We start from the raw sequence: 13,938 nt of genomic DNA, 5'->3' as shown, positions 1-13,938 counted from the left end.
ACAAGCAAACATTAACTTAATGTGTAAAAAACACATTCAGTATGACATTTTCTTATGTAAATACACATTTGGATCAATAATTGTTTGTAAAACAATTTATTTGAAAATTTTCATTACAGTTGCACTGAATAAAGCGTGTAATAAAATATGCACAGGGATTCATATTGATGAAGGAAAGTACACCTTTTGAATGTACATGTACAATCCTGGGCATTGATTCAATATTGTCACCAGCTCTTTATGAAAGTGCGTCAAAGCAAAACACACATATTATTGCTCACACTTCTCTCTAAATGGATGATTAAAAATAGCTGTCATGAGATCTTCACTAAAAAAAAAAAGAAAAAAGAAAAAGGATAGAAAAAGCATTTACTTTCGGAAATCTCATTACATTCAAGATGCAACGATGTTCAGAACGGTACCATTTGCACACATAAATTATTTTTCCAAACAGAGAAAAGAAGGCCAAAAGATGTGAAATGAATGTATGAGAGGTGCAATGAACAATCTCATGTGTAGCCCACCCACCCCCACTGCTGCAGGTGCTCCCTGTTGAGCTCTCATTACAGTTCTAATTTACCAATACTCTTTTTTGATGTCACAATTAACACAATAGCACAAGTAAATCACAAAATTATTATTCTATTTAAAGTTGTTATAGTTATATAATATGTTTCTGTATTAATATTAGTCCAACTTTGTGTGTCATGTGGCTTTTGGTCCAATCATGATCCAGTGATCACGCCTGTGATAAAACTTTAATTAACTTAACCCCCTCATCATTTGGAGAATCATTACACCCCTTGTATATATGCATAACATTAACATTTAATATAACATTTAGTGGGTGAAAAGAATCAACAAGGATTATTAGTTAATGTGGCTCCATATTAAAGACTCTATTCCTAAATACTTTCTGTTATGTATCTGTATATACAGAGCATATGGAAGATATAAATGTTTAGTCCGAAAAAAAAACCACTGCAAAAGGCACTATAAAGGAGTAACATTGAAACAACCCACAGCATATTGGAAACATTGATGGAATATAAATAGGGGATTTAAGCATTTAAGCATAATCAGCCATTTGTCTCGCACTTTGTAAAGTCTACAGTAGCCACTTTTTTCCACAATGTAAAACACTGTACATTTACCAGCTTGTTGCTGAACCATTGACATCAACACAGTTTTATCAGAGCTGAACATTACAGATATTATGATGGATGCACACTGTGTGCTGGAGCATAACTGAATCTTTTTACTGTCACTTCCTTCACGTGACCTACACCTGTTTGTCTGTGAATCTTTGTACTGTGTAAAATAATATTTTGTGTGTGAGATAGTCCTGCTTAACAGTAGCATGTACTGGACAGTAGAATTGTTGGAGAGTTAGGGACTGTACTAAAATTATAAGGCAAGTGAGAGCAGAAAAATGGGTTCAGCATGTTTTTACTTTAGGAAAAAGCAGTCAGAATTTTAAACACCTCTGTGGCGGCATGCTTTTTTCCTCAAGGTTTGTTTTATTTCAGCTTTCCCTTCATAAAGTGCTGTATCTCAGCTGTGCTGTCCTTACCTGTGCACTGGCAGGGCTTATCCAAGACCCTTCACTAATTTTACTTATATGTCTAGAAAAGAGTCGTCACCTACAAAACTCAGTAATGCAACTGACCTGTTACCTGCAATTATATCGACATAGAGATGTGTACTGACTGTCAGGTCACATGTTTTCTGTGCATAATTATATGCAGCTTTATCTCACAATACAGTGATCCACATTATATAGATATATAGATAAAATAGATAAAATACTCTATTTATCCCTTGGAGAAATTCTAAATTATGTGTTCTAAAACAAAAAGAGAACAACAAAAGTAAAAATAAATTATGTGAAGCATTCTTTTGTGGGTCACTTTTTGTATTAGAGACTGCATAAGTAACAAACACACACATATATCTGTCTGTACATATCATGCACTAATCACTGCTGATTTACAAGGCTGCCAAATCATTAATGGTCAGTTTTATGAAGATGATGCAGCTGTGGCCACATAACCAATGATCAAACCTTCAGAACATCATCTTACAGTCTCTGTTGTGCTGTGCCCCCGACCTAAGTATGAGGTAGGATTGTGTTGTCATAATATTAATAATATCAATAAAAATATTTGATGTGTATGTTGTATTTATATTTTGCTCTCCACTGTGGTCTCGACTGTGGTTGTATTACTTTAAAAAGTTCTGATTCAAAGGGAGAAAGGCCCAATAAAAATGTTAGATAGGGTCTAGCATCATGAAAAATAAAACAGACGTTTCAACCCTCCCCAATAATTTTTGTACAGTCCCGTGTTAGTATACATGGTGTGTGAATGAGAAGGAGAGAGAGACTATAGCTCTCTGAACTGCACTGCTGTGTGTAGAAACTGGACTTGCTGCTAAGCATCAATGGAACAATATTGTAACAGAAAAGGTGTCTGTGGATGTTCAGTCTCATGGCTGCTGCTGGTACTGGCTCTCTGTGGCTGTGTAGAAATCCTCCAGGACGCTCTGCAGGTATTCGAAGGTGGGACGGTCCTCTGGCTTGTTCTTCCAACACTCCAGCATGATTTCATAGAGTTCGGTGGGACAGTTGTCCAGGCGCTGCATTCGGTAGCCCTTCTCCAGGGAGCGGATCACTTCTGGGTTGGTCATCCCTGAAAACAAAGAGTACATGAGGTACTCTATAACTACTCTACAACTATTGGATGGCCTGCAGTGAAACTTTGTGCACAGTCATGGCTCCTAGAGGATGAATCCCTTTGACTTCGGTGATCCCCTGACTTTTTCTCTAGTGCTACCATGAGAGTGACATATATCAAATAATAAATATGTCCCTATATCAAGAGTGATGCTGCCATATAGGTCACCTATAAGGAGATATATTATTATAACATACATAACATATATAACACACACTCACACACACATATATATATGTTTTTATGTGTTTATATTTTTCTTATTAATGTCTTATTGATTTTAATCATGTCTCTTCACATTCTAACATCAACATATACTGACAGACTGTGGGAGGATTTATACAGTAATTATGTAAAATATGCCAATATATAAAAATCATTCTGATACCTATTAGTTGTTAATTAGGTGTAATTTTTACATATGTTTTTATTTTATATGTACATATATTTCTTATATGGAAATGTAATATATGGACATATTCTACATTAGTGTATCGGTTAACTTTGGAGATGCTCTGGCTCTTCCTCTAACGTCTTCATCATGTCCACATTTTAATTGGTCCAGTATCGCTATGTGTTTACTGCTAATTTAGCAGATGTTAGCATGCCTGCTACACACCCACACCCACCCACCTACACGGGGAGTCTGCTTCAATTCTGCCTCACAGAGTCATGTGACCACTCAATGGGCAGAGTTTAGGGACTGTTGTGTAATGAAAGTGAAATGATATGCAAATGCTATATCAGAGCTGAGATGAGTGATCCGCTTACCAGGGTATGGTGTGCGTCCATAGCTGATAATCTCAGTCAGCAAGATGCCAAAGGACCAGACGTCAGATTTGATGGTGAAGGAGCCGTAGTTGATGGCTTCAGGGGCCGTCCATTTGATGGGGAATTTGGCTCCTGGTTTTTGGGGAAAATTGCAAAATGTGAACTAATATTGAAGTTGTTATTGAGACATTGCTGAGAAGTTTCCTGCTGCTCTCACTCCTGTCCTCTGCTCATTTAGCTCGCCACACAGCAACCCTCTTCGCACTACTATTTTAGTCCCTGCTGTTGTAATCTGACATCTGTCTGACACAAAGTAATTTCCCCTGAACTGATGAAACTGTGGCTGCTCCCATTTCATCAGTTCCCCAGTTTCCTAATCACTTCTGCTGCTGTATAGCCACGTCACCTGGCTGTACAACCTGTGACTGTGTCCTACCTTCCCTGGCCGTGTACTCGTTGTCCTCGATGATGCGAGCGAGGCCGAAGTCAGCGATTTTGCAGACTAAAGCCTTATTGACCAGGATGTTGGCAGCTCTCAGGTCTCTGTGGATGTAGTTCCTCTGCTCAATGTAGGCCATCCCCTCTGCGATCTGCAGACAAATAAGTCAGTGACAAACAGTATCAGCACTGTCTACGTGAACAACAGACACCTCCATCTCTGAGACATACTGTTCGTATAATAGACTTTCTTTAAGCTGCTCACTGTCTTTCAGTGAATTTTACTGCTGGAAATAACAGCAACAGACTTTTTCTATAACCTGCGTGAGGTGAGGATTTATTCACACGTGTACTCTCTGCCTTTAGCTCCTTTGTGTTAGCACTAGATAAGACCAATATCTCTGACTATCTGATGAATAACTTAACATGACCAAATCAGTCATGGTAGGATTGAATCAAAATAGGCAAATCTAACCTTCTTCCTCTTTCCATCCCTCTCAGTGTTTTTGTATTGGCCGTGAAGCACCTGATGCAGCAGGGTGCTAACTCACAAACTCATTAACATTAGCAGATTTTCTAAAAAAGGAGCTAGATAGTTGTTGTCAGCGTGACTCTGTGGATACCAACCAACCAACATGTATAATGTAGACATGTCAGTGTCTTTGGTACATAGCCCTCGGACGTGTCATCAAGTCAACAGTTCTTCCAAAACTACTGAGATTCTTTTCAGCTTCAGCTCTACTTTGTGTTTATGGCTAATTCGCAGCTGTCAGCGTGCTAAGACAGTCAACTAAAATGGTGAACGCAAGTTCACTTTAAACACAATCCTTAAAACACATTACTGAATACAGCACATCGTGAAACAACCAGACAACCAGAGGATGTGGTTTGACAGGTGGACGGTGACTCACCTGGGCAGAGAAGTCGATGAGCTTGGGGAGCTGGACGCGGTTTCCCTCGTCACTCTTTAAGAAGTCTAATAAACTTCCTGCAGGCAGGGGAAAATCTTACATCACCACAGGTACACACAGTAAATGAATAATGAAATAAACCTGCACTGAGATTTCATGTTTCCTGTCTCTTTAGTTTATTGGTTAAATACTTTTAGTTTAACAGATGTTCAGCTGACTCATTTTACATATATATATATATATATATATATATTATATATTCATATTTATATAAAATCACAATTTCAGTTTTTTCAGATTCATTGAGCTGCTCCACAATCTGACCACCACCTGCCAAATGCAAAAGTACCTCCTGGTATTTAAGTACCTCTGTATCTCATTGTCAGCTTTCTTACTTGATTTTATTTTCTTTTTAGTTTATCAGTCATCTGTGAAGCACTTTGAACTGCACTAACCTGTATGAAAAGTGCTATACAAATAAAGTTTGATTGATTGATACTGACTTGTGATTTTCCCCAAGTTTTGTCTTAAAGCTCCATCCAGTCTAAAGGCAGATGTCCATGTGTTTGTGATTATAAAGCAGGTCTAGGTTCTATATTAATACTGTGAAAGTATCAAAGCCTCAGTCCACAGAGAAATGCACACAGCCTGTATTCAGACACTGAGCCTTAAAACCAGCCGTCAGGACTTCTGGAACTTTGTGATGTCACAACAGCAAGGCTCAGATCCTCTCCTCTGATTGGCTGACTGACCTGTTGTTACTAGAGCTCCAGAGAGAAGCCTGAGAGAGGAGATGTAAAACTACACTGAGATGGTTTTTGGTCCTTAAAACCACAGGAGAAGTTAAAACATGGAGCTTTAGTATGACATTTAATATTGGATGTTGTTATTTAATACTGTAATTTGTCAGTGTAACATGTTGTAGATGTTTTATAGGATTTCCTCACAATGAAGGTTTTTGGTATAAATGGACCCTGACTCACTGCACCTGTGTACACACACTCACACGTGCACACACACATGCACAGACTAACACATACGTACCCTTCTCCATGAACTCAGTGATGATGTAGATAGGCTCCTCCTTTGTGACCACAGCGTTGAGTCGGACCAGTTTGTCGTGCTGCAACGTCTTCATCAGGTTGGCCTCCATCATGAAGGCTTCAACTGACATGCTGCCAGGCTTCATGGTCTTCACTGCTACCTTGGTGTGCTTATTGTATGTAGCTTAAAACAGAACAATAATTAGCATTAGAGAATGACTTGCTCACTTCCTTTCTCCATCAAAAAACTGGATTTTAAAATGATCCAGATCTGTCTCACCCATCCAGACTTCTCCAAACTGTCCAGCACCGAGCCTCCTCTCCAGTTTGAGGGACGATCTTGGGATTTCCCAGGCGTCTTTCTCCCATGGCTTCTCAGGTTTCGGGCTCAGGCATGGGTTGGTCAGGGTTTGGCAGAGACCATCTCCCTGCTCTGTAATAATGAAAAAAAAATGGATTGACTTGATTTTGTTTATCTATTTCATAGCTGTGAAAGGCAAGTGATTTTTTATTAATCAGAATTTATATAAATGTTTGTTCTTGTAGTACTCATTCTGACCACAAGAGGCTGAAGTGTACCGCTGCTTTTTCTTCAGGTGATTTTAAGTTTCTCCATGTCGTCTAAACACAAGGCACATACAGTTTATTGTGTGACATGTAACATTACAGTCATGTCTTTCCCAGTACAGTACCTCTCCATCATACATGATGGACACAGTATAAATACCTTGTGTTTAGAGAACATGGAGAAATTAAAAATGACCTGGAACGGAACATGAAAGCTAGTGAGCTAGCTTCTGTGATGTCTAGAGTTCGGAGCATTGAGCTTTATTTCTTATTTATTTACACAGTTTTATACACTGTGAATAAGAACTATGTTGTTCTTATTTGCAGAGAAAATATTGTGATTTCACAAATCACTTCAAAATCAGTTTGACATAAATGAAAAACATTTTCATGCAGATGTTAGGACTAATGAAAGATTAATACCTGATCATGTTTCACAAGAGGATGAGGCGGCCAGCAGAGTGTGCTGTGCATCCAGCGTTATGTTTAGTGGTGGTAAGACCATTACATCATGTGAGAAAACTAATCCCTTACATTGACTTTGGATTCATCATTTTCTCCTCACATCATCAGTTTATGTCACTTTTTTTGTTCATGTTTCTGGTTTTACTGGTTTACTGTTAAACACCTTGTATTGCAGTGTTTGCATGAAATGTGTGATCTACATGAAGCTTGATTTGACTCTAATGAAGACAGGAAATAACCCAGAGCAGCGAGGAGCTCAGATCATTGAGTGACAACAGTCTGAAGTGACAGTGGTGACTCACTCTTGTAATGGCTGACCAGCTCCTGCAGTGTGCTGAAGGTGATGCGGGGAGAGATGTAGAAACCTCCGTTGTCCAGAGTGCGGATCTTATAATGTTTAACTGTGTCACCGGCCTGGACGTCGCTGTCCCTCACTGACAGAGAGTAGCTGCCTGTGGTGAAACAGGATGAGAACAGTCGTTAACCAGTGACCCGGAGGAAACTTCTCTGATGCTGAAGCCAGATTTTTTTCACTGACACCTCGTGTTTTTAGATGATTCAACATTTTAAAATCATAATGTTTTTATGTGAGCAAACTAACGGTATCCGATGTGTCCCAAAGATGGTTCTTCTTGCCTGCAGACCAACATGAGACACTGTGTTGTACTTAACAAATATGATAACACATTTGGAGTACACACATCAAACTACAATAATCTGACTTTTAGTCTCTAATATGGGTCAAACTGTGAAAACACTGGATCCTGTGTATTGTGGGTTTGTGAAAAATGCAGGTGAAGTCACGTTAAACAGAGTTAAAACAGTTTAACAAAGCTGAGTATTATCCTCATCACCAGTAAACTTAACTTTATGTGTCAAAATTGGTAAAGTTTCCCTTTAAATTGTCCACCTGATGTATTCACTGGAGGACTATGCCTGTGTTCAGGCTTCATTTAAATGAATAATTCATGAACAAAAATGTACTTTTTGGCCATTTGGGGACACAACATGAACACAACATGTTATCACTGGTAATAGCTCTGGTTTAATCTCATCAGCTCCTGGTGAAAACGTCTTGAGCTGTGAGAGCTGTGTAATGTGTAATCTTTCACATTACACATCACACTTTCATCTCTTCCACCGTTAACACAAAGTACTGAGGAGAGTATATTAAAGTCTGGTAACGTCAGTATGAAGTGCTGTTAGTTTGGATTTCCAATGTCTTTAAATATGTGAGATAAAGAAAAAAAACAATGTTAATTTGCTCGATTTTTCGGAGGGTATTTTTGCTGTCGATCATTCCTCTATATGACGACTCGGACCGCCCCACTAAAGGACAAATGATCTGTTTTACTCACCCTTGGTGGTCTCGCTGTCTCGGATCATGAAGGATCCCACTTTGTTCCCAGGGGCCAGCAGCTGCCTCTCAGCATCTTTCCTGCTCACGCCCTTAAAGAACCACCTCAACAACAGGAAACAGATTGGTTAGTACAGAAACCTTGTAACGGCTCTGCCTGCACACACCGCCATTTTCCACATCATCTGCCATCATCTGCCATGTTCCCTTGTACAGTCTAAATGTACCGTGTAAATACAGAACATACTAACAACAACAACAACAACAACAACAACAACATAATAATAATAATAATAATAATGATGATGATGATGATGATGATGATGATGATTGGACAGCCTCCCAGTATTACTCAGTACTTACTCCTCGGCCTCCAGTGTGTCCTTGGCTACATAATTACTGGGGATGTAGCCTTCCTGACCTGAACTGATTAACATAGCTCTCCACCACTCCCCCGATCTACAGACGACAAAGACACACAACAGGTGAGAATATTTCTTGTCAGCAAAGACATGATAAACCATGTTCTTCTTCTATTACTCTGATAACTGAGGTAATAAAGAATAAATGATGTCCTACTTACTCCTCTAAGATTCTGAGTTTATCTCCCTTCTTGAAGCCAAGGTCTCCGTCATGAATGGCCTCGTAGTCGTACAGTGCCATGGCAATAGTCTCTCCTATGGTAGGAAAAGCAGAGGGCCTCATGTTTATACAGATGTGGTCCTGCTACAGTGTTAAATGTGTGTCCTCTGTGTTATCTTGTGGAAGCTGTTTACTCTCTACATGCTGAGAAAACAGGGCTAAATGAAGGAGAAACATCTTTGTGCTTGTGAAAACTGCTCTCTAGTAAAAAAAAACAAAAACTGATGAACTGAGCTCAGTCTTCAAAATTTTAAAGGATGTGTTTCATGATTTTCAGTGAGAGAGAGCAGGTTGTTGTTTTTTATACACAAGTCTGAACCGCAACTGTCTATGTCACTAACACTGGGCTCCCTGTACTTTAACTGACTTCCTCGTAAGCTGATAATAATGATAATAATAGCAGCAGGGCTTCTGTACACTGAGGGCTGAGTGGGGAGGGGGCTACAGCTCTCTACCCACACACTGACTCTCCTTCCTCTCTCTCACATGTTGTGTCGAGCTTCAGACAGCGTCTAACCAGCACTGACCTACATCACACTGTTTACGTGACTCATGGTGCAGATGACAGAACAAGGTGGGAGGTTAGAAATAAACCTGCAGTTGAGTGAACCTCAGTGGCTCATTAGTTGTTGACTGTAACACGGGAGGTCCAATGCACTCTGTGTTAGTTTAAATACAGTAGAGTGTAAATGAAAATTGCAACTCACCGTCTGACGCGTTTGCATTAGATGGCATTTTGCTCTGTAGAGAGAAAGACACAGACACATGTTGCTAAAAGGCAAAGAGAAGAGGTCACTTCTGTCAGGATATCAGACAGTATGTATATATACTGTACATACACACACACACACGTTTATCGCTCAAATTAATTCAGCTTGAAGAGCTGCACTAAAAACAAACATTTGAAGGGAACAGAGGCAGGAAGGACTCTATCATATCAACTTTAAATATCAGGATGTTGTTGGCAGTCATCTCTTGTTCAGATTTTTGGTTTTTGGTTTTCTCTACATCAGAAGCAGTTTGTTTCCAACAAAGTGCAACATAAGTGCAAAGGTGTAATAAGATGAGCTGTGTAGACACCAGACAACCAATGAGGAGTGGCGGTAACTGTAAAGATCTGTGAGATTACACATCTTAGGTGTTGCTTAATACTTTTGACAATGTGTCCCCTGCCTGTGCTCGGTTCTGCCTCTGTCACTTCCTCTTTCTTCATTGAGGGTGAAAGAGGTGTTACAGGCAGTACACAGGAAGCAGTAGCCAGAGGAACCGCACTTAACACGCAGCAGCACTGTGACTTTACCCATGGCACAGATCAAAGTCTGGCCAGTATGCAAACTCACATGGAGCCACAGGGATGTGTTCAGAGTGTTTGTCAGTGCACATCTGTCCTCTCTGAAGAGCACAGGAAAACTGACTCCTGCCACTGTGACCAGTGGAACTGTTCTCTCTTTTGTACCTTGTCACACTTTCACTGTTTCTGCATTTCATACCATTAATCTTCCTCTTTTAGATCCAGGCACTTGTACAGGTCTCTGTGTGTGTGTGTGTGTGAGTGTGTGTGTGTAATATTTCCATTTTTACTCCACTGCATAAATCTGCAGCTGTAGTTACCAGTGCCCTCTCAGATGGAGAAGTAACAGCACATTTTCAAAGGTTAAACCAGCGGTTTAATCTTTGAAAACATTTGAGTTGTGGGCCTCATGAAAAAGCAGCGTCTGGTTTGGGCCCATCCTCACATTCAAGACACGAAGAGGTAAAATCATCCAGTGTCAATGATCACTTCTCTTTGTGATGTCATCATGTTAAGTTGTTGTTTGCCACATGATGAAGACTTTTATCTTACAGCTTTGTTGGAGTTTCCTGTGGTGGGGTCTCTGACGTAGTGGGCCGTCTGCGCACGGTTCTGCAGCTCGTCGTTTCCCGTCCCTTTGCCAAGAGGCTCCTGCTCCTTCTTTGAGCCGACGCAGCCCATGGTGCCTTCTGCAGAGGACAACACAGGAGAAACAGCAGGACGTCAGGGCCGTGGTTACCAGCAGGAAAAGACCATAGTGATGTTAAATGTAATAGTCTGGGCATGTTCTCTAAGACTTATAGTAATTGAATTATTCAGAGGATAGTGGGATGCATTAGGGGCCACACCCATTTACGACCGAACATAAACATAAAGTGTGCAGTAGGAATAAGAAATTTTATAATATTAAAAAAAACACAGTTGGATTTCTAGATCAGGTCCTGAAGCCCAAAGATCAAGACTATGAACAGATTATCAACTAGTTTCTTTAGGCTAATTAATAAATAAACAATTAATGTATTAAATGACTTCTGAATATTACAGAGGACACTGTGCTGATCAAATATGATGTGTCACATACGACTAAGAGTAAAAACAAAACTAGTCATGTCCTGGTAATGTAGACATGACTTGTAATAATCATTAATTTTCTTAATAGAAATGGCTCAAGGCTACGTTAGCTAAGTAAAACACACTCAAATCTCCAACCAAACTATAAACAGTTGAGTTGCATTGTGGGTAATATATGCAGCAGGTAATGACAAGAAAAATGTGTGAAACATTTTTTTAAACTGTTCATCATGAATCTGAAAATGCTATAAAGGTGCTAAATGCTAAAGCAGGGGAGCAAACCACTTTTTAAATGAAAAGAAAAAATATCAACCAACCTTTAATAAAAACCTTTAAGCAGCTATGAATAATTAGCACGGGGTGCTACTTATTTGCTTATTTGTAGATTAATTTATTCATTTACATTCACCTACTTGAGGGTGATCATGGAATAAAGACGTCTGTGATCCTGCACCCTGTGCTGTTGCGCATTAATCCCACATGTAGGTTGGGATGGTCTCTTGGTGTTGAAAACTGTGACACTTTAAATGAGACGTTATCTCTTTTCACTCGGCTGTGACTGTAAATGTATTTCAACATGTCTAATGTTGGGTGGTGTTAGAGTGAAAATGGCAGATCACAATATGTTGTTAGAGCCTCTGAGGAGACAACAAAGCCTCAGGCTCAGTCAGCCTCCTGGATGTGGACGCTGGATGATCCTGCAATCTCTACATCTTTGGATCTTTAAAGATGTTATGTGAGGCCTATGAAAGTGTCTGTAGAATGAGCACTGTGGCAACTGTAGCAATAAAAATAATTTCCCCACAAACCCCTTATCCATCTGTAACATCTAGGGAATACTTAGCTTGCTCTTTGTATCATTTTGTGTCTGCATCTACATGTAAATGTGCGCGCAGTTATGTGGAACAAGGTCTAACAGGAGGAGAACAAAGAGGGAACTGTGAGGACAGATAGAAGTTGTGTTGGCTCACGTACACGCAGCAGACAGAGGAGCGTTATACTGATCTCTCTCCAGCTCAGAGAAGCAGATTATTGCACTGAACAAAGGAAGTAATGTTTATCATGAGCATTAAACACCAGACCGTTCTAGCACGCAAACGGATGCACTAAAACTTTAAAGGTCACTCATCACCACAGGATGACCAGAGCTGCCACTGATATCTACAGCAGATATGTCGAGTCACAAACAACAGGAAACATCAGCACCGACAAAACATCTGCTCCTGTTCTGTCATAAAGATCTGCAGTGTTTACACTCAGTCTGACACTTTAAAGGTCCCAGATTTAACAATCACATTTATATCTGCACCGTTTATTAAACTGTGTCTATTAAACACAGTGGTGTTAACAACATAGTGCTGGTTTGATTTCCCCCACTCTGAGGCCTCTGTCTGTCCCTGTCTCACCTGGTCAGATGTTGTTAACAGGCAGAAGTAACCGCCCACTGCTCATCAGAACACATTCTGATTGGCTGAGCACAGACCAACTCAGAAGACGGCCTGGGATCAGATTTAGCGGTGGGCTACAGTAAACATGGCGGCAGGAACGGTAAGATGCTAAACCCAGCTCTGCAGTGCTCAGCTCACCTGACAGCAGCCACACTGTCGCTCCCTCACCCTCGCTCATCCACTCACTCCGCCGTTAGCCTGCAGCTACGACACGAGTGGCACCTAAAACTAACACGTTTTTTTACACTGTCTAACCCACAAACTCAGCTGTTGGCTAGTGCTCGATATCTATTGGTTATCGACTGTGGACACTGAAGCAGATAAAAATCTGACTGGCTTGTAAAGGGGTGGCTGTTTTGTTGTGGGGGAGCTGGAGAAGCTCACCTCAGAGTTTATGAAAAACACAAAGTGAAACCCAGTGCAGTGGTTAGCAATGGAAAATGTTTCATCTGAACGTTTAGACACAGGAAGTTCAAGTGGTGCTGATGTGTTTGCTTCCTTTTTCTCTCTGCTCTGAACCGTGTTCCTCTTCACACGTCTCATCAAAGGACAGACAGGTTTCTCTGGACATTTGTGATTTCTATTGAAAGCTCTTCAGTAACACAAAGTGACACAAAGCAGGAGGCTGATGGTAACACACTGTTTGTGGCTGTAAAATGCAGCTGTCATTGATTCGTCTCAGTCTGTGTGTTAACAGTTACAACACATGACAAAGACAAAAAACATCCAAATGAAAAGTGTCAGCTGCTAGTGAAGCTGCAGGATAAGATGTTGGTGCGGGAAGCTCGTCACGTACAGTTTCATTTGACTGAGGGATGAAAACACCAGCACATGTAGAATTTATATGAGAGTATAGATTCAGTGTAATTGTTGAAGTTCATTGCTCATTCTGACTTTAACTGCAGGTTAAATTTACTTTCCTCTTTCATAAAACACTGGGTACCAACTATTTCTAACAGAAATAGCAGAAATAACATGTTCTTAGTTACATGATGTATTCTGTATTATACACACATCTTTACATCTATGTGCTGGAGGCAGACTGATGATGGACCAGGTGATTACAGATATATCAGTGACAGTATGTTTGGGCCGATATTGGATAATATTGAATGTCGTGATATTTCCCATCATTTTTCATTATATTACACTTTGCACAGTCTGACCCTCATTTCACTGCTTTGCTTGCTGCACATTGA

At 40.1% G+C, this 13,938-nt stretch overlaps 1 protein-coding gene across 1 annotated transcript in view; it reads right to left on the bottom strand.

The window, feature by feature from the left end:
• Positions 1-80: 80 nt before the first annotated feature.
• The window catches only part of hck (HCK proto-oncogene, Src family tyrosine kinase), a 20,577-nt gene continuing 6,719 nt past the window's right edge, over positions 81-13,938 (bottom strand). The window contains exons 2-13 of the mRNA XM_071473411.1: positions 10,773-10,909; positions 9,637-9,670; positions 8,871-8,964; positions 8,651-8,746; positions 8,289-8,392; positions 7,233-7,382; positions 6,179-6,331; positions 5,900-6,082; positions 4,856-4,932; positions 3,943-4,096; positions 3,507-3,638; positions 81-2,690 (exon numbers count right to left, since the gene is read on the bottom strand). Coding sequence (XP_071329512.1) covers positions 2,488-2,690; positions 3,507-3,638; positions 3,943-4,096; positions 4,856-4,932; positions 5,900-6,082; positions 6,179-6,331; positions 7,233-7,382; positions 8,289-8,392; positions 8,651-8,746; positions 8,871-8,964; positions 9,637-9,670; positions 10,773-10,901 — 1,509 coding nt within the window. The 5' untranslated portion in view covers positions 10,902-10,909 and the 3' untranslated portion in view covers positions 81-2,487. The remainder of the gene's footprint in view (positions 2,691-3,506; positions 3,639-3,942; positions 4,097-4,855; positions 4,933-5,899; positions 6,083-6,178; positions 6,332-7,232; positions 7,383-8,288; positions 8,393-8,650; positions 8,747-8,870; positions 8,965-9,636; positions 9,671-10,772; positions 10,910-13,938) is intronic.

The sequence above is a fragment of the Trachinotus anak genome, unplaced genomic scaffold, assembly GCF_046630095.1.
Source record: "Trachinotus anak isolate AG129_WGS33_773 ecotype Australia unplaced genomic scaffold, CSIRO_AGI_Tana_v1 ptg000051l, whole genome shotgun sequence".
NCBI lineage: Eukaryota > Metazoa > Chordata > Actinopteri > Carangiformes > Carangidae > Trachinotus > Trachinotus anak.
The sequence above is the reverse complement of the archived record's forward strand: the minus strand, read 5'-3'. Positions and strand labels throughout refer to the sequence as shown.